The 27,688-nt window shown below is 35.7% G+C and overlaps 1 protein-coding gene across 4 annotated transcripts; it reads right to left on the reverse strand.

Annotated features, from left to right (window-relative positions):
• On the reverse strand, positions 1-27,458 carry QWRF8 (QWRF motif protein (DUF566)). 4 transcript variants are annotated; one of them, XM_090005989.1, is made up of 9 exons: positions 27,323-27,458; positions 27,175-27,251; positions 26,794-26,867; positions 25,086-26,671; positions 15,619-15,738; positions 3,493-3,609; positions 1,735-1,824; positions 415-522; positions 1-335 (listed from the first exon to the last, which is right to left on the reverse strand). In XM_090005989.1, the coding sequence occupies exons 3-9, from the start codon at positions 26,795-26,797 to the stop codon at positions 240-242; spliced, it is 2,121 nt and encodes a 706-aa protein (XP_089862115.1). In that variant the 5' UTR covers positions 26,798-26,867; positions 27,175-27,251; positions 27,323-27,458; the 3' UTR covers positions 1-239. The 4 variants fall into 4 exon arrangements, with proteins under 4 accessions (XP_089862115.1, XP_089862117.1, XP_089862116.1 ...); XM_090005991.1 differs by having other exon boundaries at positions 27,349-27,427; XM_090005990.1 differs by lacking the exon at positions 27,323-27,458 and having other exon boundaries at positions 27,175-27,288.
• Between the last annotated feature and the right edge of the window lie 230 nt (positions 27,459-27,688).

Genomic DNA, 27,688 nt, shown 5'->3' on the forward strand with positions numbered 1-27,688 from the left:
TGCTCTGGATTCTTTTTTTCTCACCCTTTCTGAATTTCTTTGAATTCCTTTAACGTGAGAATTACAAAAATATTACATAGGGAAGGAAGGGGGGGGGCTCATACCCCAGTTTAAAAGAAAAGACATGGGGCATGCATCTTCTGCAAGAAAAAACATGCTTAAATGCCATAAGAACGGGATATTTTACACTCTTTGGAGTACCCAGAACATGGCTTGAGTTAGCTTTGGTAAATAAAGTCTCAAACCATTGCTTCAACTGCCAGGTTTGTTTGCTTTCCATCAATAATCGCTCGCTTCAGTTGCATCAAATGTGTTCTCTGGCTGGACTCTTCTACCTGTTTGCAAGTCATCACTGTTTTTGGCTCTCCAATATAAAGGCCCAAACCTTAAGCAATTCTATAGACAGAGAGATACCTGAATTGCTGCAATCCTATATAGTAGATCTCCACATTCATTAATCAGTGCTCTCGCTTGTGCAGTGATGTCAGCAAGTTCAGAGACCAAGTCGTTCATTCTCTCTAACTGTGAAGCACCAAGATGCTAATCCAGGTTAGAGAAATGGAAAACAAGTTACTAACAATCAACATCATCGAAAACTTCAGTGTCTGAGATCAAAGATAGCTGGATAACTCATAGGTCAATTTACTTTAAGCCAAACAAATATAGAATTTTATGCAACCATAGATAACTTCTTTATAAAAGAAATCATAATTCGTTAAGATATGCTGCTGAAGAATGATAATTTATAGCTAATTTCTGCAAGTTATACATTAAGGAGCAATAGACAGTTTCAACTTTCAATTATCCATTGCATGATGGCACAGTGGTTGATAACCTCATCCAATAAAGAAGTCTTGAGCACAATGTTCTTAAATGAGAAGTAACTAGAAGGCTAGCGATATGGCCTCTAGGCCTTTGAGGGAGTTGAGCTAGAAAAATGCAAGGCCTCCAATTACTGGAATTAGCTGCATATGCCAACTCCATTTTTGGGTGCATATTCAAAACCTAAACTGCTTCCTCAACTCCTCGAATGGCTCCTGAACACATTTTTTCCAAACCACTACCATAAGAGTTGGCCTAACTACATCCCAAATACCCAATACCTACCCAATTACTGGCTCCCAATCAAACCCCAAAGGATGCTACTAATGTATATAGTCACTGCAGAACTTTGTGTCTAGGATAATAGTCCTATTGTGATATATAGAGCATCATATACATGTTTATGGAACTCACTACCTTATATTAAGTGAAGCTTAAAATGACATTATTATTTGAATAGATAAGACCCAGGGAACATCATCTGACATTCATACTCTCACGCATGCTAGAACAAGGAAATAGGAGGTAAAATCAAATCTTAAGAATGACTTATGTTAAAATAGGTTAGAAAAGAAGTAGCACTTGATGAACCATGACTGATTTTACCCTAGATATTAAAATGAGTGATTGTTTAACTGCTTCCACAGAGTAACATCACTACAGGATTTAGATTGAAAGCATAATATCTCAAAATCAACAAGCAAAAAGTTTTGGAAATTCAAAGATGTGCTGTGTATCACTGCTTCTCAGAACCTAAACAACAAGGATTCATTCAACAAATAATTTCTGAATTGGTATTAAGCAGCAAGAAACTCAGTTACTGGATATAGCATATCAACTGAACATGACTACAGAACTTGAACTACATACAATTTCATAAGTATATCATATTATATGAGAAGTTGTTTTCACCTTTGATAATAGTGAAGATATGGACAAACCCATTGCTTGTATCACTTCTGCTGCTGTAATAATGGCGTCCTTCACAGATTGGATATCTGCCTGAAAATTTATAGAACTAACAATGCCTTAATTGTTCCCTACTTCAAGAAATTTAGCAAAAGAAAGAATCTAAGTGCTTCTTGAGGCTTTCAATACCAGTCAATACCTGCCACCAAGGTCTGATATAACCATAAGCAACAACTTAGTACAAAATCACCTATGATACTTCAAATATCACACGAACAAAGGGAAGGCCACCAATAATCATATCACCTATAGTTCTGTGCCTTCTTTTTTGAGGGAAATAAAAAAATAAATATATAAAAAGTAGTAGATATAAATCCAAATGTTGAGGGATAAAAGGGCTAAAATGGTTAAAATATTATTGAACTGCTGATCTGCAACATTTTTTTGTATTGCTAAGATATTTCAAAATTTTCTGCATCTCTTCATTTATTTCTGTTTGAATTACAGCAAGGTCATTCAATAGTTCAACCTCTCTGAGTTCTAATATCAGGAAATAAAAGCATACAACTGCCACCACAATAGATATTCTGAGTTCCAATTCTAAGAAATAGAAATTTTATGGTTTCTATTTTAATGATACTGTAGTACCTAGACAATTAGAAGTGTGGCGCAAACTCTTTTTTTATTAGTTTGCAATGCAAAAGTAGATAGAATAAATGGGAAAAGAAAGAACAGAACATAGGGTAATTTCCAAATGATGACCAAACTTTTGTCCATTTTACAAACACCCCCCAAACTTTAACCTAAGCTAAGCAAAAAACTCCATGAGGCAACTCCTTTTAAACTCATATGTTGAAAATGAAATAACTAATTTATCCATACAACTTTGTTTCAACCTTGTCCTGACTTCTTCATTCAAACAATAAAAAAAGTGAAAACCTTGCGCTACTCTGGTAATCTTTGAAACTTGACAGCAATGAACATTTGTTATATTTTATAGGTAGAAAAATACATACGTATTCACTGAAAACAATGTACTGTATTAGTATGTCCCACGGCACCATTCATAAAACTGGGGGCACTCCTATTGAAGTTAGAAAATACATAAAATGTCATAAACACTAAAAAAATATCATCTTACAATGGCAATATACTTTTAGGGTGTGTCTAGATACACCTGAAGTACAGAAACTTGTAATATTGGGTCATATTGTAATCATTTTCCAATCACCCCTTTTTTGACATCATTGGATGCTGAAATTCATGCATTAAAAGCACATAGCAAATGAAGACCTTTTTAAAGGAGGAAATATTTAGGTGGTACCTAAATATTTTCACAATACAGATGATATCTCATCCCTTAAATCAAGGAAATTACCCATCCTCTCTCTTATAGGAACCTCTGTGTGTGTGTATAATGCTCTCACAACCTTTAATTCCTTTTTCCATCTCTTATATCTTTCTAAATGAACCCTCAATATCATATGATGACAATGGTCAATATGTTCATTTCAGAACCAAGCATAATATATATTGATAATTATATCATACAATCATTCAAATGCACCCTTTAATCACTCATCTTTTCAAAAGAGGGCATTTAAATAGTTAAGAAGCTAATTTTGGTATTTGGTACCTTTTCTGCTACACTACTCCACATGAAATACAACAAAGAACAAATGCAAACACATGCACATATGTACTTCCTCATTGCACATTAGATTACAACCATACTTTCTAGTAAATAAAAATAAAACATACCCTTGCCCCATTTGTAATTGGAAGACGAAGAGTACTACCCTCTAAAGCTTCAATAGCACCAGATAAAGCAGAAGAATGCTCTTTCTCTATCAATGCCCACTCATCAAGATAAGGCACCTGTTTTACTCGAGATCATGTATATGGTTAAAAAGCAGAACTTAACTGACTAGCTGCAAATATTAGCAATTTAGCTAACAATTGCTCTATATTAATCAAAGAACATAGAATCAATGGAATATAATTTCAAATGAAATACAGAAAAATAAAAATAACATAACAGAAACTAGAGTAAGACTAGCACAAGATAAAGGAGAATGAGATGTACTCTAAGAAGAATCAATGAGCCTAAAGAGGATGACAATCATTTCTGGGACCCCAACTTACCATAACAAAAGGGAATTGTATGAGTTCAATGAAATTGCATGTTGATGTTACAAAAACCCATTATGCTAAAATTAGCAGGAATCATTTATATCCAAAAGGAGGGAAAAAGCTCTAGAACAGTACATAATGGAATTGCTTATGAAACCTTCCAATTTCAAATAATTTCCTGAAACAAGACTTCTGCCACAGGTTCATATTCATTTAGGTTATTGCTGGTTTACTTGGAAAAAAGAAAGGAAGAGATAGCATTTGCATGATTAATAGATTAGCTCAACCTTAATTGTTTAGTGTATAGCATTCAATTACAATATGGTCGCTGAGACGCATTCAACCACATCATGAGGCCAGTATTCTTAGAGATTGCCAAAAGGATTTGCTATTTTATTGCTTTATATGTTTCAAATCAAGAAATTCCTCCATATATATAGCAAATCATGAAGAGAAATGACCACCAAAACAAGGATCAAGCTTGCAGTACCTCTACACAAGGTTTAAAAACTCGCCGAGTCGACCCAGTGACTTGGTTGACTGGGTTCAACTCGGTCACTTACTGGGTTAAACCAGTGAATGACCCAGAAATCAACATAACTCGGCGGAGTCAACCGAGTTTTAGCATGACTTGGCTCACGCTCATGACTAGACCGAGTCATATATATTGTATATAATTAAATATATAATATGAAATATAATATAAATATTATGTATATTATACATAAAAAGATGGTTATACATATATTAATAAAAGTATACATTAAACATATTATAAAAATAACATATAATGCATATTACAATTGTGTAAACTGCCATGTAATATCTTTGTATATATAAACATAATATCTCTATCACCAAGCATGATAGACCTATGTCACATGGATATGGCCACTTTTATGAAGTTATCAATATGACTAGCATATAAAGGGACATGATATGGAGCCCAAAAGGGAGTATATGTGTGACATAGCGATAGACATATATCATTTTCCCTGCTTTGTTAGAAGCTTAAGGTTCACACCATTTTCACGAGGGTAATCACTCAAGTCATGGAAAATTTATTGACTTCCATTATTTCATTGGCTTTAAAAGATTCATGATATTGATTCCTAAGCATGTCCTCATAAATAGGAAAAATAATGCTGAACATCTTTGGTTCAAAAAGTGATTAGTTATCTATCATAAAAAGTCACCCATAAATGAAATAAAACATGCTAAGCCAAAATTAGATATGATAGAGGTTGGATTCATAAATCAAAATGGAAAAATGGGACAGGTGCAAAACTCCTAGCTATATGTGATTCTATACCAGTTTGCCCTATAATGAGTGTCACATAGCATTGACAGCATCTGGATAGAAGACATATTTTTTAACAAGGGAAGGTGTGTCAATGTTAAGTATAACAACAAAATGTATGTCAAACTAGAAGTCAATCTATTAGACATCAATCAATGAGGTCCTATGTCACAGGGGTTCGTCAAAGAGCCTGCCGCACCCGTGTTGACGCGATGTGACGCGGGTGCGGATGCGGTCAACTTTGACCTAGTCCATTTTGGTCCACTTTTTTAAAAAAATTGTTATTGGTGCGGGGTGGGGGGGGGTGTTTAGGGCACGACTCCTCCCCTCCTTGCCAACCTATCCTCCTCCTCACCCTCCCCGACTCCTCCTCTTCTGACGGTCGAGATGGTAAGTCTCTCCCTCTCTCTCTTCCTCCTCCACCTTCTCCTCCTTTCTTCTTCTTCCTTCCCATTTTTTTTTTCTTCCCTCTCTGCCTCCTCCTCCTCCTCCTCTCTTTCTTCTTCCTTCTCCTCCCTCCTCCTCTCTTTCTTCTTCCTTCTCTTCCTTCCTCCTCCTCCCCTCGTTGGTGTATGGCCCGAACCCAACATGCCTAGGTTCGGTTCTGTTGAACCCAACAGGCCTAAGTCGATTTTGCTCCCAAGTCCGGGTTCAGCAGAACTGAACCCAAGCTTGGGTTGGGTTCTAAGTTCAACCAATTTCTTTTATGAATTTTATTTTAATAAAAAATTATTTTTTTGGTTTTAAGGATGAAAATGGTGAATTTATGAATGGTAGATTGTTAATTTGATTTATTGCATGATGAATTGAAGCAGTTCTTTCTGCCTCCTGTAGAAGAATGTGATATGATATTTGTTTTTATTTCAATAGTGTTAACTTAAAACTGTTAAAATTTATATTTATATATATACTCTCCCGACACCCAAGTTTTTTTAAAGTGTCACATCGCCGCACCTGCACCCGCATCTGCACCCGCACCTATGTGACATAATTGTTAAATGTAAACACACACACACACACATATATATATGTTTACATATACAGTTCTGTACATTTCTTTATATGCAAAGTTCAGGGGTATTTCAGTCTTTTCACATGTACAAAAAAAGTATTTTCTATTTTGTTTTTCTTTTTTTTTCTTATTGTATTTATTCCTAGCCTCATGGGATTTTTGAAAATGTTGATAGAGTCGTTGGGACTCGGCAAGAATTCTAGCAGTTGGGTAGGTCCCAATGGCTCTCTAGGAGCCTCTTGTGTATATAAAAAGGGGTCTACCCCCTCTGTCATTTGTAACTCTCTCTAAGGGATTATTTTCCAATAACATTATTTATTTTATGCGTGTTCTCTTAGCCCATCGTGGCTCATTCCCGTGTTTCCATGTATTGACCCATAAGAGGTCATATTTGCAAAGTGTTCTCTCGCCCATAAGTGGCACTCCAAAAGCATATTCTTCAATTCGTGACATGATATCAGAGCCTATCAACTCCTTTGTGGTATTCAACTTTTTCTCAAGCGTATTTTGAGGTAGCGTGAAGAATGGGCCTTACCGTGGGAAGCGTGCCTACCAACTTTCTTGAATATTGGTTTTCTTATTAATGCATAGAGACATTGGTGCTTCAAAAAGAGTTGAAATTTGCTCAAGTATTTATTTCTCTTCCTCTCTTTTTATTTTATATTATTTGGTTCTATGGCTGAAAAAGAAGTGGTGACGGTAGTTCTAACAAAATTTGATGGAAAGAATTACAATTTATGGGCTACCGCCATCAAAAAAATCCTTATTGGTAAAGGATTGTGGGAGTATGTTGACGGTTCCACAATAGAACCATAACTCACTCTAACAAAATCCATTAAAAGGATGAAACCATTAAAGAAGAGGTCCTTAAAGGAGAAGAAAAAGAAAAAGCTCTTATAGGTTATAAGAAAGCTTTGAAGGAATGGAAAATTCCCCATGCAAAGGTACTTTCATTATTTATGGGAAGTATGAACGAAGATACATGTGAAACTATTTTGGAGTTTGAAATAGCCAATGAAGCATGGCTCTTCATTAAACAAACATACACTCAATGCAACATTGCATTTAGATGGGAGCTTCAAGATAAGATAACGGTAAACAAGGTGACAAGAGTATTAGAGAGTACTTTGGCTCTCTAAAAAAGTTGTAGGATCAAATGGCTAAGTTAGAGCCCGTTTAGGAAACTCCCAATGATGCTCAAACTAGAAGCAAATAAACAATGAGCAATTCTTTCAACTCATAAGAGGGTTGTGACTCGAGTTTGAATAAATGAGAAGCAACATCATATATAGACAAGAAGATAAGCTTCCTCTTATTCAAGAGGTTTTAGCTTAGGTTTGCATGGAAGAGACTAGATTAAGGTCTCAAAATAAAGCAAAGAACAATGTGTTGGCCGTTTCAAAATCAGGTGCCAACACTCATACATACAAACCCCAACACTTTTATAAGAACAATAATTAAGGGAAGAATCGTGTATATGAAGGAAAAGGAGATGGAAGGAAAAGAAGAGGTAATTTTTTGTCATAATTGTGGAGAACCGAGACATATTAAACCATTTTGTCTAAAATTCAAGAATAAAGATTAAAAGAAGGTTGCTTTGGTTGGAACTTCATAAGTTGACCAAGATTCTTCAAGTAAATCAATTTCGAACATCTCTTTCTCAACTCGTGGAAGCATTACAACCTCTACTCAAAGGAAAATTTGTGACCGGTGTCGCCATCTCCTCCTCCAGGTATGATTTCTTGACTTTTAGACACGGGTACATCATTTCGTATGACATGATAAATCTATATTTTTCAATTAAAGAAGTTCTTGTAATACCCATGATTTTTATCAGATAAATAAACTTGAAATTTAGGTCGTTAAGCTGGTACGAGGTTATTTTTTATTGTTTTAATTGTTTAGTTGTACTTGAATCTCGGATATCCTGGATCTTCAATGCTGGATTTTTAGTATCATGTTCGGATTTTCAATATCCCATTTGAATCTTAACTAACGGATCACGAATATTTTAATTGGATATTTGGTAAAAGATTTCGGTTAAATGGATCGGATATCTGTTATTGGATCCTCAGTATCATGATCAAGTGTGATATTGGATCTGGGTCGAATTGAGCGGATCCACAAAGTTTTTAGTCAGATTCTTAATAAGAAGATTTCTATATCGGACTCAAAACACCTTATGGGAATCATAATAGTCTATGCAACGTTCGGATCCACAATATTGTATTTGGATCCTGGGACATCGAAGATTTAAATATGGCGATGATCCAATTAGAATTTTTATATTTGGATCCATAATAGTAGTCTAGATCATGGTTGCCAGTCGAGGAAGTGGGAGCGAGAAGCGATACAGGAAGCGGGAGTGGGAAGCAAGGCACTTTAAAAATTTTAGGAAGCGGGAAGCGTGGGACTACTTAGAAGCGAGTCACGAACCGTCTCGAAAGCAAACCGGAAGCGACCTAGGAAGCGAGGGGGAAGCGAAAAAAGAAAAAAAATAAAAAATAAAATGGAAAAAAGAGGGAAGCGAGGGGAAAGCGCGCTTCCCATAAATGGGAAGCGTGTTTCCCATAAAAGGGAAATGCCCTTCCCATAAAAGGGAAGCGCGCTTCCCAAAAAAAAGGGGACACTTCCCCGCGCATTTCGGAAGCGCGACGTTTCGCACTTCCGAAGCACGTATCGGGAAAGTGCGCTTCCCCTACTATAGGGGCGCTTCCGATAACTCTGGTCTAGATCCATGTATGGTAATTTGGATCTATAGTTCCAAATCAGAATATGATGAAAACTTCGGTCCCTCAGATCCGAATCTCTTAAATGGTTTATGAACAAAAAGGATCCTGGATCCAGTATAGTTACGTAAACTCCAGGATAAAGTAATAGGATCCAATAAAGAGTCTACATATATATTCTCATATAGATATATATAACTATGAGAGAGAAATAGAAAAAAAAATGATGAATGGTAATAATATTATAAAAATTTAAAGATAAACGAAATATATATATATATATATATCGAGGGATCCACAATTGGATCCAACCTGCGGACCCACATCGCAAAGGTGGCGCAGGTCCAAACCCGCGGCTGGATCCCGGGTCTCGGGTCCGGGGTCGCGCCCCTTGTTAAGAGTTCGTTAAAGAAAAAAAAATTTAAGTTAAGAGGGAAGGGCTGCTACAGGGCCGACCCGATAAAAAATTGTCGCATGCCAAAAGATGGGGGTGGGGGATGCGCAACCGCCGATGGCGAGGGGGGGGGGTAACGGCCTCCTCCCTTTTCGGGAGGCCACCCTCCTACAAAAGCACGCACACTCCTCTCTCTTCCTCCCACTCTCCTCTCCTCCCTGTCTCTGTCTTCTCGCTCCCTCGTTCTCTCCACTCTCTCTGTCTCCCTGTTCCTCTCCCTCTCGATCGTGCTCGACTGTGAAGCAATCGACGCCGGCGACCTCCCAACCGCGGCAGCCACCTCCTCCTCTCGCCGGTTAAGGTAGGATCTCTGTAAATTTTTTTGTTGGGTATTGAATGTGTTGGGTTACGGGGGAAGCCCTAACTCGAACGACACAGAGTTTCTTTTTGGGTTCTCGACTGCCGGAAAACCCAAACTTGTGAGTTGGGGGGGTCGACCGCTATGAAATCCGAGCTTGGGGGTTTCTGTCAACCCTACTCCGAAAACCCCAAATCTATGATTTGGGGGTTTCGGATGTCTATTGTAAAGGTATGATCGAAGGGGGGGGGGGGGGGGGGGGGTAGTTCTTTAAGTTGGCATGGTCTCGATGGATTTCACATATGGTCGAACCTGTTTTATGGGTATAAGCAGGGTCGGTATGTGGAAAAGAGACTTTTATGCACTTTAGAGAATTCATGATCTGATCCTGTCCTCAATTTTCTTGAAATTCACGGATTATACCTGTGTATGTCTCTTTGGATTTCACGATTCAGTTTTGTTCTGCTTTATTTGGAATTTTATGATTTAAGTCTACATACACATTCCTCTGAAATTCTGTATATATATATATATATATATATATATATATACACATTCCTGTAAATTTTATGATTTAGTCTTGTGTATAACCTTTGAAACTGCATGATTTGGCCTGGGGTATATTCTCTTGAATTTCAGGATTGATTTTGCACATATTCTTTTGCAATTCCTATGAGAAATCGAGGTTTGAACCAGGACAATGTCCTGTATATCGTTCTTGGAGTTCAGATGAACTGTTGAGACTGAAACAAGATTAAGTATTGTGCCTCTTCTTAGGCAATCGATGATTGTAGCATGCCAGTTTTGAGTTGATATTCTAAGCAAAAAAAAGAGAGAATAAATTTTGTTACCGTGTGTACCATCCGAGAACTGTTGTAATCTTATTAAAATAAGAGTTGTGCATGTTACGTTCTTGCCTAAATAACCTGTAACGAGTATGCAAATCTTCTGTTCTGAATATAAAATTTTCCATACCAAAAACTTTTATTTCACAGTCTATGGCTTAATCTAAGTAGTTTTCCTTTTATATAGTAATAGTTGTTTAAGTTCATCTCTATTGTTGGCTGAAGGTAAGTGTGATACAGATAGACTGTGTGCCAGCTAAAGAATCATAGGGTCTGAAAGTTATGCTACAGTAGTGTGGATAATACTCACCTGTTCAACGTAGTTACATGATTGAGTAACTCTGAGATTTGCAATCTGCTATATAGTTGTTGTAACCATCATTGCATCCATCACTGTACACTTGCAGCTTGCTGTAACACACACGCACAATAGATTGGCTATATCGAGGCTGCATGTTTGTAGCCTCTATGTGTTCGTTATTTTAAGAGCATTTGTAGTTGACAATACCCTGTACATTATGTTCAGCATATGCTGATGTGCTGGTTATGTTTTATTAAAAAGACCCACATGCATGCAAATGTTTTTAGTTATGGGTTACATTATGTCCTGCACATACCGGGGTTCTGATTTTGCCATAGTTCCTGCTCATTATGTTTAACCTTGGTTAGTGACCAGCATGTAAATAAATATCTATGAATACATTTCCATTTCAGGGTTGGTATAAGTATATGTTTTGAGTTGTTTGGGAAACACTGCCTAATGGGCAATATGAGTTGATTACCCGATGCGGGTACTTGGGCTATTAGCTTGTGTGCTATGACAATAAAACTGATGAAAAACTTAATCTTAAATGTGGTGTGCTCGACTGGTTTAAAGGCACCAGGGCATCGGTGCTTGACGATTTAAAGGTACCGAAATACTCTGGGTAATAGCCATAACACTAATGAAAAACTTAAATTTAAATTTTGTGAGTCTGATTGGTTTAAAGGTACCAGAACATTCGTGCTTGATTGGTTTAAAGGTACCGAAGCACTCTGAGTGGGTTTGTGCAATCAAATAGACAAAAATTGGCTTGTATACCCTTGTAAGATCACAAAGGGTGGGGATCTACTACTATGGTAGTAAATTTTAGGGAAATGCCCCTGTACTTCGGGAAATTTAATTAAATGAAAAGATCAACCCACTCAGATTCGGACTTACCTTGGAGAGAGTAGGTGGTACAAAACTTCGGGATATGTGTTTTGTATTTCAAGCAAAAAAATGGCCCGTTGGTCCCCAGTCCTCGGAGTTGGGGGACCTGGACTACCAAATGTGTCCTAGGTAGCTCCATATTCTTCTGCAGAAGTTAGGGATGCATCCTGTTTTGGTTTTGGGCCTTTGAGAGGTTCTCTCGGTCACTGGCCACTCCCTTATGATTTACAGTTTCAGTTAAAATATTCGGGTTAATAAAACACCAATGAATAATAAACCCCTGAATGTTCTCTTCTGAAATGGTTGTCTTGGCCCGCGTGTACCCGCGGGATAATTAAAGATAAACATTTGAATTAGATAATCTTAGGTATCATATGTGAGTAGGTAGTGTTAGGTTTACGATTGTACACGTAAACAGTTACTTCTGACACGTGGGCATTTACTTTTAACATGCAATGAAATATGTGGTTATGAGATGTTTTAAATTCTGCTAATACTGTTACCTGTTAGTTAGTGTTCTTAAATTGTTGTTGTCATAGTATAGATTCTTTACTTGTTTTTGTACATGCTGAAAATCACACTCGGCACTCACATCACATACTTGACACATTATATACTTGCAAGAAAAATTACACTAATTCCTACTTAGACAGTTGTAGTTTAATTCCTATAAATTTATCAATTTTCAGGTGAAGAATAGAGTTTATGAGTGACTGCGGGACGAGGCTTCGACCGAGATGTTGATTTATTGTGTTCCCGAGACAATCTCATTAAATTGCAATTTATTATTATTCCTGTTATTTGGAAACTCTGATGTCAGTATTTATTTGGAATAAAATTAATGTTGTTGCTTGATCACTCCTATAATGCGCCTGAATGCTTAACCCAATGAAATGGTTGTTTCTGCTGTTATAAAAAAATCTTCTAAAAATTTGGGTTAAAATTTTGAGGCGTTACAGTTCTACTAGTAAAAGAAAAGTTTACACTACCGATGAAACCTCTCTTGATATTAATGGAATTGAAAATTTTGAAAAATTTCCTAGTTTTAGTATTCCTCAAATAAGATTTGTTTCAAAACTAAATTTAAATTTACTTTTTGTTTCTTAAATCACTGATCAAGGATGTAGATTTTTCTTCACTTCTAACCAATGTTTAATATAGGATCTTCAGTCCAGGAGGCAGATTGGAGAAGGGCATAAAGAAGGAGACTTGTACTATATGAATCAGTTCAAAATTCTCATCAAGATTTTTTGCCTTAATGTTCAAAAATTGGATAAGTTTTGTCGCATCAAAGATTAGGGCACCCTAGTATGTATAAATTATCCAATATTCCTCATATGAAGATCTTTTGTAATGAACAAATCTATTGTACTGATTGTATACTTGCAAAAATGAAATCAATTTTATAGCAAGAGAGGTCTTTCTTTGCTACTAAACTGCTTAAATTAATTCATTCTGATATTTGGGGTCATGCCCCTGCTGCCTCTAAGGGAGGATACACTTATTATGTTATTTTTGTAGATGATTACTCCCGCTATACTTTGATATATTTTCTCAAACATAAATATGAAGTATTTGAGAATTTTGAAAATTCATTAGTGACAAATCTTTTAAAATCCAATATATCTACTTTTTGTTCAGACTCAGGGGGTGAATACATCTCTAATGACTTTCAACAATATTTAAGAGAAAATGGAATACTTCATCAAAGGTCATGTGACCACAATAAAATGGTTTGGCCGAAAGAAAACATCGGCACATAATAGAGACCACTAGAACTCTTCTCTTATCTAAAAATGTTCCAAAACATTTTTGGGCTGAAGCAGCTCTTACCTTCTGCAAAAATTCAAAATCTTTCACCATATGAAAAAATTTATAATGCCTCTCCTGATTATCCTAGACAAAGGGTCTTTGGGTGCAGATGCTTTATTCTCACCTATAAGAATGATAAATGATCTCCTAAAGCAATTCCATGTATATTCTTAGGATATGAAGAAAGTAAAAAAGGATTTAGGTGTTATGATGCTAAAAACAACAAACTTTATATTTCTAGGAACGTCACATTTCTAGAACAAGAAAATGGTTTTGACACCGTCTTACCCAAAGATAAAAATGAATACAAATTTTTAGAAATATCTCCACTAAATGAAGACACTAATGAGATAACTTGCAACAAATCTCAAGCTATCGAGCCCCACGATCATCCGAATGTCATGCAATATCAAAGAAGACAAGATAATGAACAACTAAGTGTTTTTGAAAAAATATTCACCCATAGAAGAATAAAAAAACACAAGAATTAGACACTTAGAGCGACCACGTAGAGTTCCAAATAGATTTATGCCGTATAAATCTTTCAAACCTCATTATAGAGCTCATTTAGCAAAAATTTATTCATACTTTGAACCATCCACATATAATCAAGCAAGGGACTATCCTGAGTGGAAGAATACAATGAATACACCAAGGCATCTTCCTTTGTGAACAAAAGTATATATATATATATATATATATATATATATATATATATATATATATTTCTACACTTTCTAAACCTGTGTTTCATAATCAACCCGTCCCGACACCAATCCGACCCATTAACAAGTCAACCCAGGTTTGGGATTTTGAAAAAATGTAGTTAGTCGGATATGGTCTTCTTATGCTTGACCCAATAATTACCCAAAACTAGCTATTAGTTATATTGGGTGGGCCCGGGTCAACCCTGACCCGACCCATTGACAGCCCTACTCACACATGACCAAAATGGGTTTTCCACACACTACTCAAAATTAAGAAACCCTTGCACTCTTTTTTAGCTAATTAAAAGCTTTACCCCAATCAATACATCACAAAAGATTACCATAAACCACCATAGATCATTCATAATTGTACCTTTCAGACACACCAACTTTGACATAGAAGGCTAGAATAGAGGTCCTACCACGCTATGTGTGATGCCAGAATGACTTCAGCATAGTGGCAACCCCACTATAGCAAACTTGATCATAAGAGCCTCGAACACCCAATATCAGATAACTTTGACCTCAAGTTTCATAGAATCTGTAGCACGGATTTGTTAAGGTTTTTGTTGCGAAGAAGAGAGGAGAGAAGAGGGAGAAGGAATGAGAAGGAAAAGAGAGTGGGACATTGGAGTAGAGCATCATCCCATGACTCCTCTTACTCAAAAGAGTAAGACTAGAGAGATTATAATCACTGTAACTCCCTTAGACTATGAAAGTATACTTGGTCAAACCAATACACCAGTCGACCCTACTCAGTCAACACAAACTGGATGAAAATGGCCTTCTACCAACAAATGTAATAATAATTAATAATCATAATAATAAAATAGAAAAATAATAAAAGATGAAGAAAACAATAATGTGATGGTAATAATAGTAATGGCGGTAACAAAGATTATAAGATGACGATAAAAGGAATATAACAGTGGTAAAGATGACTGATGATAGATAATTAATCAAAGGCAAAGAATCTTATAGAATTTTAGTTAGATAACTCAAAACCTTCATTCTGCTGAAAGTTTATTTGACAATTAGCATGGTACCAGCAGGCTTTCAGGGATAATGTCTTCACTAGATCATGTGAGGCCCAAGATTTTTTCCAACTCGAAGAACAAGATAACTCAATAAAAACTTGTTGACAAAGCATTAAACACCTAAATTGTAGAATAATAAAATTTAAATAAGAGGCTTTGTAAATTAAATTACATTAAGGTGCTAAAAAGACTGCCACCTAATAAAGATGCAACTAAAAAGAAAAGGTATGAAGCATCCCTTACAAAATTTACATTTAGAAATTTTCAGCAATCAGGTCAATTTGATCCACACTCATGCTAAAGCCAAATTCAGCCAACCTATAAGTACTGAGAAGTAATATAGGACAATAAACACTGAAACTAATTACCTGATCTTTAAGTAATAAATAGAAATTAATATCTCGCCTTAGCTGTTGAAGCTTGATCCGTTTCAGAGTGATGCAATGACGCAGGCCTGAAGTAGTCATATATACATTGTAAAGGCGATCCTGCCACGTAGAGAAAAAGATGATTCTGAAGAGGTACCCCATAATTCCAACAAATCATACTGGAAATTATATATATGCACAAGCTGACCTAGTCTCTGACATTTTGCTAAACAAAATCAGATGGTCACTAAATAATTGTCATGGGTCGTCAAATTGATAAGCCATATAAAATTTTTAGCTTAGTGGAGTCATTAAAGGATCATCAATTTGTCTGTGCAAGAACTGACTTTATTTCCATGACAGATGTTGTTGCACATATTATATGAAAAGAAACTATGTAATGGTTGCTTTCAACCAGTTCCTTTATTTAAATGAAAAGCTCTCTATTTTAGTTCCAACTCTTTGTTTGGCTGCAATATGAAGGAAGCACAAGCACACACACTAGAGTGGAGGGCAATGTAATGGAATGGAAAACACACAATAAGGTGCTTCTTATGGGCTTACAATCATACTAAGAAAGCACAAGCAAAGACCACTTATGGGTCAATACAAATCACAAGCACAATAGCCTCTTATAGACTTAGAACACAACATAAAAATATAATTTTTTATATATTCAAATGTGCTTCAGAACAAGCCATTAAGATGAATGTACTATTTTATATATACTTGTACATATATGTGTGTATATATATATATAAATATATATATATATTTATATATTATATATAGTATGTATATATATTTTTATATTATATATATATATATATATGTATATTTGTAATGAAGTAAGCTAAAATACAAATATCAAGTGTAGAACACTTGCAAGTCTAACAATGGACAATAAACAAAGAGAGAATACAAGCACTTTAAGTGCACACACATAAATCCACAAAAGGATAATGCTAAAAGGCAAAAAAGCAAATATTATTGAGAATATGGGTGTAAGAACACCTTACAAATGAAGGGGGAACACCCCTATATATATATACAAGAAAGAGAAGGAGGAGCTATTGGGAGATCCCCACTCATAGAGTCGTTGGGGAGCTCCCAACGGTCATAAATGGTCATATGACCGTTGAGGCCCCAATGACTCCAAATGTGGGGCCCCAATGGTCAAAAGAAAAAGAACAAAAAGAATAAAAAGAAAAATAAGAAAAAAAGAAATAAGTTGTTTCTCATAAACAACTTATTATACAAGTAAAAAGACCAAAATACCCCTATCAGGTAATACAAAGGAATTACAGATTTAATATATATATATATATATATATATATATATATATATATATATATATATATATATATATATATATATATATATATATATATATATCCCAAAGGCACTCGAGTTTTTGGTTCGATTGCTCGTGAATTGAGACAGTTAAATTTCACTAAAATAATCTCATTAGCTCCCGAAGTATTATAAATAATGAATGCTAGTAGATGAGACAATGGTATGGTAGGGTCTTTGAAATGGATCAATTAGTATATTATGTTTCAGGCATATACCTTTAATGAAAAAAGAAAAATATATATATATATATATTTAACACTCTCCCTCAAACTTGACGGAAAAAGTTATACCGAAAGTTTGGAAATACAAAAAAAGAATCAAAGGAATCCAAATCTTCAAGAGTCTTCAAGGGAAATCTCCATCTTTATGGCATATCAGAGAATTTTGCAAATACAAGTCTTCAAATGTCTTTATTGGTGATCATTCCCAAGCACCTTCATTGGCTATCTTCATGATGCATCGAAGGTATTATTTTCTCAATCCATCACATCGAACCTGTAAAGAAAGAACAAACCAAAAGGTTCCAAGTACACGAAAAATATCCTAGCCCAAAAGTTATAAAGTTTTAAAACCAATATATTTTAAAACAAGAATAGAAATTTTCAAACAAAATAGTAATAATTTTAAAAACATTAAATAATCATTAAGAAAGACAAGAGGCATATTCCTCAAAGATGAATTTTTATGAAATCGAATCATAACCATAAAATCAACTTATTTTTCAAGAAAACCTAACATTGATCATAAAAAAAATGGATCATTAAAGGACATATGATTCATCAAGAAGAGATAAACAATTATAAATAAATAATACTATAAGCATTTCAATCATGTATATAATAAAAAGGAAGAGCTAATTAAATTCATGCATACAATTATGTGAACCAAGCTAATACACACATATATGCATCATGCAATTAAAGCATATGAAACAACAATAAAAAGATAACTATTTTTATCAATAAAATGCACATAACATTGCATGAATTTAATCTAAAGAATCAAGTACCTTCAATTATGAACCAATGTCCCCATCATAACAGTACACAAGTGTTTATTTAAGGGACATACTCACAAAACCCATAAAGGGGCACACACAAGAAGGCTCATAATATAAAGAATAAGATTATCATGAATATGCAAAAATGCTTCAAGTTTTTATTTATAAACATATTCCATAAAAACAAGTATTAAAAGTTTAAAATGTTCAAAGAGAGATTTTTTTAAAAATCTCACGTAACAAAGAGAATAATATTTGCAAATCAACACCAATTTGCAAAAAATATGAAAATTTCAAATTCTCACAAATATCAAGAAGTGATATTTTGCAAACTTCAACAATAGTTTGACCACCACAAGCAATAACCTCACTAGGCCTCTAAACCTCAAAAATCAAGTGTATCAGCGACTAGAACAATAGCATAGACATAATGTCACTAAAGGGCCAAAGACACACACTAAGGTGTGTATAAACATCTCTTGTCTACATATAATGACACTTAAAAACTAATGTATCAACGACTAAATCAAGAGTATAATGCCAACAATGAGCTAAAAACACACACAAATGTGTGAATAAACTTCTCTTGTCTACATATAATGACACAAAATTAAGTTTATCAGCAACTAGATCAACAACATAATGCCAATAATGGGCTAATATCACACACGAAGGTGTGAACAAACATCTCTTGTAAAGACACTTAGATAAGAGGCATAATAGGAGAAGACACAAAAGGTAAGACAACTTGTAATGAAAACAAACTAATGTCATTAATTTATACATTTTTTCGAAATGCCATGGTTTCAAAAATAGATAGCCATCACAAATCAACATAATTATGAGCATCCAACATAATAATAGTCATACAACAAATTAGCTATGTCACAGAGACTCGGCCAACTGGGTGCCACACCCACATCAATGTGACGTGACGTGAGTGCGGCACCCAGTGCCGTCAACCTGACCATGGGTGTGTTGACTGCACCCAGGGTCATTTATGTCCAACTTTTGGACTTTTTATATATATATATATATATATATATATATATATATATATATATATATATATATATATATATTTTGCCGCACCCCCGCACCCAAGTTTTTTGAAAGTGTTGCACCCCCGCACCCGCACCCGCACCCGCACCCATGTGACATAGCAAATGAGTGATACAACACACTCAGATCCAAAGATTAAACAATCGTCAGTTAGAGCCAAACCATAAGCTGACAATCTAAACTGACATAAAACACGGTGAATACGACTCACCCCAACATCTCTAAATAAAAAGTAACAAGGCCAAGAGAAATGATGCATCATATAAAATTTTGTGATGGACACAACAAATGCCATAAAAAGGTAATAAATAGTCACGGAAATCATTTTCCAAACAAGTGAGTTCAAATATAAGTACCGATCTAAAAAAAACAAGGTTTCAAATCAAATCCAATAATGGTAGATGAAAAACTTGGACTTAATATAATGAAATCATATGCATATGCAATTGTAAACATCGTTAATATAAGCAAGTTATATAGAGAGATAGTTCAATCTAGATTACAAGTCTACTATGAGACAATCAATATCATTAAAGAGGACCAAAACATATATAAAGATTCTTAAAGAACTATACAAAAAACCAAGTGCATACATTCTCACAAAGAGATAAAAAGAACTCATGTATATGCAATAATCCAAGTAACTTAAAGTCACATATCTCATATAAAAGACATGCATATAAGCAAATTTAAGCATATATGCAAGTGGTAGATTTAAAGCACAAAAGCTCACAATGGATGTCTATTGGAGACGCTACAAGCACAACCCACAAAAGGGTATAAAAGGAAGAACATAAGATAAAAACAATAAACTTTTATTTCTCATGAGAAATGCTTAAGAAGCATTAAGGGTATAATATAAAATTTATATTTTATAAATAACAAGTATACAATTAGTCAAGATTCTTTAATCATGAACACACATGTCCACCAAGGATCTAAGTGGACAAACATGTCCATCAATAATAGACAAGTACTAAAGCTAACCATGAGAGAAACACATATAGCTCCCACAAAAAAGATTTTCTCATGATTCTTAACTTAGTATTCTATTAAAAACCAAGTATGCAACACAATATTTAAATCATATGAAAAGCATGTAAAATAATGCCATGAGACTAATAACATAATCATAAGTTTCACAAAAAGGATCAACAATATAAACACTTAATATCATAATTATTGTCCCAAAAAAGATCCATAAAGGAGATGTATTAAAGTGAATGACTTCCCATAAGAAATTATGCTCAATACCTTATGCATGAACAAACAATCTTATTCATAATGTAAGACAATTATAAGTGCATAGGGATCAAATATTAAGAAAAAATATTTTATAAGCTAGATCATAATTTTCAACACTTCATATGTTACTTTTAATATACTAAGAGTAAAGATAAATATTAAACACAAGTTCAAGCAAAATTTCATAAAATTATACTTGTGAAATACACATAATCATTATTTTGAAATATCAAATTATTTTAAAAAATGTAACAATTTATCAAAAATAACAAAACCATGTTCAACAATACAAACATGATTTGACATTTATAATCATGACTTGTTCAAATAAAACATCTAAGTGCCAACAATACATGCTCAAACATACATGATTATATATATATATATATATATATATATATATCAAAACAAGTTTTGAAAAAATTTAAGATTCAAACATGATTTCAAAATATACATATATCTAATTTGCTCAAAAATAAATAAGTTTTATAAGATATTTAATAAAAAAACAAGTCCAATGATGATTAAAAAACCATTTAAAGAGATTTTTTAATAATAATAATAAATAATTATATATAACAATAAAAAAACAAGTGTTTTTTCCTGCATAATGCATTAAATAAATAACAAAAGAAATACTTAAAAATATAAAATATATACCAGGTAAATATTTTTCTTGAATCCAAGCCATACAACGATCATGAATCCTTCACGAAGCATAAACTCGAACCAAAGAATCCCAAGACCCAAAAGAGACAAAATGCTAAGAAGAGTTTCTTGGCTTTGATACCATGTAATAAAGTAAGCGAAAATACAAATATCAAGTGTAGAACACTTGCAAGTCCAACAATGAACAATAAACAAAGAGAGAATACAAGCACTTTAAGTGCACACACATAAATCCACAATGGGATCATGCCAAAAGGCAGAAAATCAAATATTATTGAGAATATGGGTGTAAGAACACCTTACAAATGAAGGGAGAACACCCCTATATATATACAAGAAAGAAGAGGAGGAGCCATTGTGAGCTCCCCACTCTTAGAGTCGTTGAGGAGCTCCCAACGGTCATATTTATGAATGTTGGGGCCCCAAGGACTCCAAATGTGGGGGCCCAATGCTCAAAAGAAAAAGAAAAAAAAGATAAGTTGTCTCCAACAAACAACTTATTATATAAGTAAAAAGACCAAAATGTCCCTATCGGGCAATACAAAGGAATTACAGATTTAATATATATAAATATGTATATATATACATATGTGTATATATATACATATATATATTTTTAACAATATTAAGTGAACTTAGGTCGACTTTAACTAGCTGTTGGAATAGGTCCAACGGCTAGTCAAACTAACCCTTGGACCCTCTACAATGGCTAGATAGGCTCCCTCTTTACTCTCTCTTCTCTCCTCTTTCTCTATATAATGGTGGGTGGGTGGGTGGGTGAGGGTTGAAAGAGTGATGGATAGATCTAGGTTATTTGTGAGTGTTATGAGTGTTTTGTAGTGAGGTTGTTTTGTATTTTGAATTTCTTCTATGTATTTTGAATTTTATTCTTAACAAAATTATTCATTCACAATACTTGTGTTCCATTTTTATTTCTTATGGTGAAATTGTATTCAAATACATTATATTTCGGCTCTTGGAGTTCATTTTGGAGTGCATCGAGATTCGTGTCATTTTCATGGCATTGTATAAAAGTTAGACATCGTAGTCTTGGAAAATATTTGTATTAATGAATGGTATGGATTCAAGGAGTTTGTATTCTGGTACGTATGGTAGGTGTTTTCTATTTTATATATATAGTAGGTGTTTTTTAAAAGGGTTATATTAAAAATAAATGTTTCTTTTTTTAAATTAAAATATGTAAAAATTATTGTCTTTTTATATATGAAATATATGTTTTTAGATTATGGATATGTATATTGCAAAATTATATTTTGAAAAAATATGTGGTCTTATAAAATCTTATACGTGTTTCATGTTTTGCAAAATATTAAATTTTATGTTGTATGTCTCTTAACGTATGTGTATACATGGATTATCTTTGGGGTTTTTAATATAGATGTTTCTTTGATGTTTTAATTATGTGATCGAGCATGAATTTTAAGATACATTGTGTGAACTCCATGATTAAGATTATAAATCTTATAAGTATTTTTTATGGTATTGTCATTGGTTATAACATATATGTTTTCTATGCTCTCATAAGGTCCCTCTATCATCATCTGAATGTGTTATTCCATATATGAGGGTCCGGATTGGATCCAGACCCATGCGTCTAATCATGTTATGTCTGTTTCTTTTATGTAATGCTATGTCACATGGGTGCAGGTGCGGGGTTGCGGCATATATATATATATATATATATATATATATATATATATATATATATATATATATATATATATATATATATATATAATTTGTGCAGGGGAGGGGTCGAGCCCCCTCCCTGCGCCCTCTTTGTGCATGGGAGGGGTCGAGCTGATGAGTTGTGGAGCCTGATTCAGAATTTTTGCCCTTGCAGAAAGGGGGGTCCGAGGGCTCCTCCCCCCGGCACGGGTCTGGTCAATGCACCCAGGGACGGGTTGACCGAACCGGGTGCCACACCCGCACGCGCACCCACATCGATGCGGGTGCGGCACCCGATTTGCCGAGTCCCTGTGACATAGATGTAATGGCATTCTTGTTATTTGTTTATATTTTAAACCTTTTGTAAATTGTGTTACATAATATAGCATTAGGGCATGCCTCCTTTATGTTGATTGTCGTCTTTCTCTCTAAGCATCTCCCTCCCTTTCTCTCTTTATCCTTCTCTCCATTCACTGCGAACAGTTGTAAGTTAACACTAAGTGTATGTATGCATTTATGTATATATATATAATAGATAAAATTCGACCTGATTAGGGTTAACTAAATCTACTTTTGGACAAAAATAGACATTAGTGTGGTTGACTTCACCTAATACAAAGGAAGTCGTGTCCAAGTGTCGCACCCACATGGGTGCAGGTACGATGCGGGTGCGGTGCATTGTTAGAAGAGTTTGTGTTATATAGGTAAAAGGCATATAAAAAAATGCTTTGACCTATTGCTCTTAATAAAGATAACCCCATTTGGCGGATTTTGAGTACACCTTAGAAGGGTGTATGTTACCGGATATCCTGGGATATTTTTATAGTTTTTTTTAAGTTTTCAAAAAAAAAAAAATTGAAGCTTACGCTTTACGCCTCGCCTCAGATTTTGGTGGAGCGCCTCGCTACACCTCAACACTTTTCACAACATTGCTCGTAACCCACCCAAGATTTCTAACCAAAAACCAAAATAAATCTTTTCGTTATATACCGGTTTCTTTTATGAAAGAGATCATATTCTTGATTGTCGCTTTCTCAAACTTGGTTCTAATGGGCTATTAAATGCTAGCATTTGCGCACAAGTTGACCCCTAATGCTTAGTCCAGTTAGAGTAATGTCATAGATAGGGTTATTGTCCTTGGTTGTCTCTTTCTCAAACTTAGTTCTAGTTGGCTAATATACGCTCGTGCTTGCACTCAAGCGGCTCCTAGTGCTTAGTCCGGTTGGAGCAATGTCATCGATAAGGCCTTAAATCATTTTTAAAAAATAATTAAATTTTCGGGTTAAAATATTGGGGCATTACAAGACAAGAGTTAATCCTAAGATTCGAGGAAGCTCATAAAAATTGATGCACATTCTAAAATATGCACTCATCCATAATTGTATTCAAACAGAACGAACATAGATTCATAGGGCTGAAACGCCCTACGATAACGCATGCAATCTTAATATTATTGCAAAATGGTTTTTACTAAAATGCAGTTTCAATCATGCTTTAACCAAAACAACATAAGGTGGAACAGATGACATATTCACTCATGGCAAGTTTATCTTCAATCTTTAAAATGGTCATGCTACTCAAACCATTTTCTTTTCTGCTTCAAATCAGCAATATGACAAGAAACATGGAATTGGGCAGACTTGGTAACATCAAAGAGCCAAGAAATGTCCATAAAACAAGATAAAACTTGTTTTGCACTCTCCCCTTTATTAAGCACAATATCATTTACTAATAATGTTAATAAAAAAATGGCATGGATCATGCCATCATCAATGCTTGACTGGTGCATTTAAATCATTCTACAGTGTTCCACTGACTCCCTGAGAGATGCTGCTTGGTAAAGATCCATTCACAAAATATTACAAGTGCTATTCTCATGGCCTACTTTGGGCATAATAAATTATCTGACAGAAAAATAATCGAAATGAAACAGCAGGTAGACATAGTTTCAGCATCCAATAATTCTTGCTAATGGAAATAAAATGCTGCATGATATAGTAAACAGTTATACTATGAAAAAGGGTGAAGGAAAACCAATTTGGGCAAACGACTAAAAGAGTAGATGACCACATTCTCAGGATTGTGATTCAAGGTAGAGTAATCTTATACCAGCTATGAAATGATACAATGCCATTGCAAATCTCAACCATTTGAGCATCCATCCGAATAACAATATGTACCACAAGTACCACCGAAAATTCCCAGTTTCCTCAGGTCTTAGAGTAAGCATACGTTAAACAATTAAAGTAACTCAGGAAACCCATGCAAAGATAATTCACATAATTCTGTGATGATGCAACAGAAGTACCAATGAGACAACTTAACAACAGCAAAGAACATAAAATAAATTATCCCTTTTTCAAGTAATTCCACGATGATGCAACAGAAGTACCAATATGGCAATTTAACAATAGCAACGAAGAAGAGAAAAGCAATGACCCCTACCTCTGCTGCTACATTTTGGATAGCTGATGCAGCATCAGCTCTGGCATTGACAAGGCGCCATTGCAAGTATCTGTTATGAAGAAGTCGCAGCTGATGAGCATCTTCTATCTGGTTCAAACCTTTCTTTCCTTTCCTAACATCGGCAATAAAATTGAGAATGGATGAAGAACTGTTGGTACGACTAGGAATAGAGTTTGTTGAAGGTATCGTTCCACCTCTTAACCTGGATGGGCTGATCAAACCTCTTGACGGTGAAGATGATACCACAGGCTTAATGGGTGATGAAGGTAAAGATTGGGATCTACTTGAACGAGGATTTGATACAGCTCTTTCTGCTGGTTTTGATGAAACATGCTTAGGACGCCCAACTGTTTGAGAAGAAGCAAGAACGGCAGATGATGGTTCTCGTTCAGGTGTTGAGTATCTCCGAGCTTGCTGCCGCTGAATCCTATTGTTTGTCTCCTGCCAAAACCTTGCAGGCACAACAATTCCCCTAACTGTTGAGGCTCCGCCACCATAACTTCTCGAATCACCACCGCGTTCCTCTACATTCAGATCGCTTCCAGTTGAAACAGAGTCCACACCAGACGAAGAATCAGAGGAACGCAAGCAACACTCGGGGCTCAAGGGATCTGCATCATTAGACAAATAATCTGCCTGCAAATGTCTACCCTCAGCCAGATGCAAATTCTCCAGGCTGAGAGCTCTACCTACCTCATATTCTGTTCTTCCATCAAACGACATTCTCCTCGCAACGCTCTTGCGTTCAACTGCAAAGTTCCCCTCGTTTACAGATTGCTGAAAGCCTCTATTGATAACATCTGATCGAGCTCCCCATCCTTGAACTAACAAAGCAGCAGCTTTGCTGGGTTTATCAGAGAGATCCACACTTCTGTTTAGGGCATTCCCCTTCACCGAACTTCTCCCCGGCCATCGATGGTGATCAACCATTCTAGCAAGAGAATTATCCAAAGGCTTTGAATTTTCAGACTGATCAGCATTTTTACCTCTCAATGGTGTCCTCTTCCTCTCTGGTGTCGCCTTGCGCTGAAGAGGAGAGTCGCATTGCCTATTGGCGGACGGTGCCAATGTGCGATCCAAAGAATGACTAACAGGCCGCTCTCTCTTAGTAACAGGAAGAGTGAAACTGTCCGCCTGGAAAGAAACACATAAACTGCGAGTGGAAGGCCACAAGCTCTCCGGCGACCGGCCGAGCGAACGCTTGGAATCGGAGATACCATTGTTCAATTTTGAATCATGAACAGGCGTGGTTGGCCTAGATGGCGAAGAAGGGTTCGAAGGCCGCCTCCTCTCCGCGGATTGGGCTCGTTTCGGATCAGGTAAGGCCGAAACTCGGCTGATACTCGGGGATGGGCATCTTCTTGAGAGCGATGGAACAGTGGGAGTTGCAAGAGAAGAAGAAGATGCTGAAGAAGAAGAGAACGGCGACGAGGATTTGTACCGCGAACTGACCTCTCTGGTTCGAGGCTTCCGAGAAGCGACGCCATTGATGTTCTTGTCTGATGGTGCCAATGGAGGCCTATGCTCAGAATCTGCGACCGAAAACTGCTGGTGCTGCGCTGTAGCTGCAGCGGAACAACATCAACACACCAAAATCATCAAAACCCAATAATAGTCGCCAAGCACCCACATTGCCAAAAAGGAAAAAGAAGACAATCTGAAACAAAGTTTTCCTAACAATACATACTCATGATAAACCCTCATATTTGATTCACAGTATAACCATAGTGCCCAAGAACAAAATCCCCATCTCAAGAAAACCTGAAAACAGAAAAAATTCAGCACAACCACAAATTAAAACCCCCCAAAGAAACAGATTCTACAACGTATGTCGACTCACATTCAAGATCCAACCGAAATCTCACCAATGCAACGAAAGGGGTATTTACAACGTCATAACAGGAGCACAAAAGCAACCCAAAAAGCAAAATCCACTTTGGAGTGTAGAGATAACTGTCTAAATGGCAAGAGAGAGAGAGAGAGAGAGAATTTCTTTTTAATTTTTTCCACTTTTTTTTATTTTGGGTTTGGGTATTCAGGTCACGAGACTATCATGGTCACCACTCACCCACTGCTGGACACGGCTGTTCACTGACCCCTCTCTGGCCTACTACCAGGGATGCCTTCAAAACAGCTTCACTCTTTCTGAAAGAAAACCACAACGGTTCATTAATGAGAGAGGGAGAGAGAGGAAAACGAAGACACAGAGATTTTACCCCTAGGGGGAAAAAAAGCAGAGTACTCTTTAACGGTTTGCCCCTCGGGATCCGGCTAGGTTGCGGGAAACAACACAGAGGGTTGCGGGTTTCGGTTCTCGCTTGGCAGGTTTTGTTGGCCATGGCAACACAGAATGGGCATCCACGTGCACTACTAGGATCCTAATCCTTGGAGAGAGCCAGAATTTTTTTTTGGATCCGGTGCACCCCTAAAATTACACCACCACCACCACCACCACCACCACCATGGTAAAAAGTTAAAGATGATGTCACAAACATTCGTGGACTTCATGACACGGGATGCGAGTTCGACTCGCAAGTTGGAAATTTATTTTAAAAAATGAGATACCATGACGAGGAGACAAA

This window comes from Nuphar pumila, chromosome 5 (assembly GCF_984573655.1).
Source record: "Nuphar pumila chromosome 5, dmNupPumi1.hap1.1, whole genome shotgun sequence".
Classification (NCBI taxonomy): domain Eukaryota; kingdom Viridiplantae; phylum Streptophyta; class Magnoliopsida; order Nymphaeales; family Nymphaeaceae; genus Nuphar; species Nuphar pumila.

What these genes read in the sequence shown, in the direction of transcription:
- QWRF8 (XM_090005989.1), bottom strand. An exon ending in ATTTATTACTTAAAGATCAG is followed by an intron (nt 3,610 to 15,618) that starts GTAATTAGTTTC and finishes CGAGTAAAACAG; the next exon opens with GTGCCTTATCTTGATGAGTG. An exon ending in TATCTTCACTATTATCAAAG is followed by an intron (nt 523 to 1,734) that starts GTGAAAACAACT and finishes GGTGCTTCACAG; the next exon opens with TTAGAGAGAATGAACGACTT.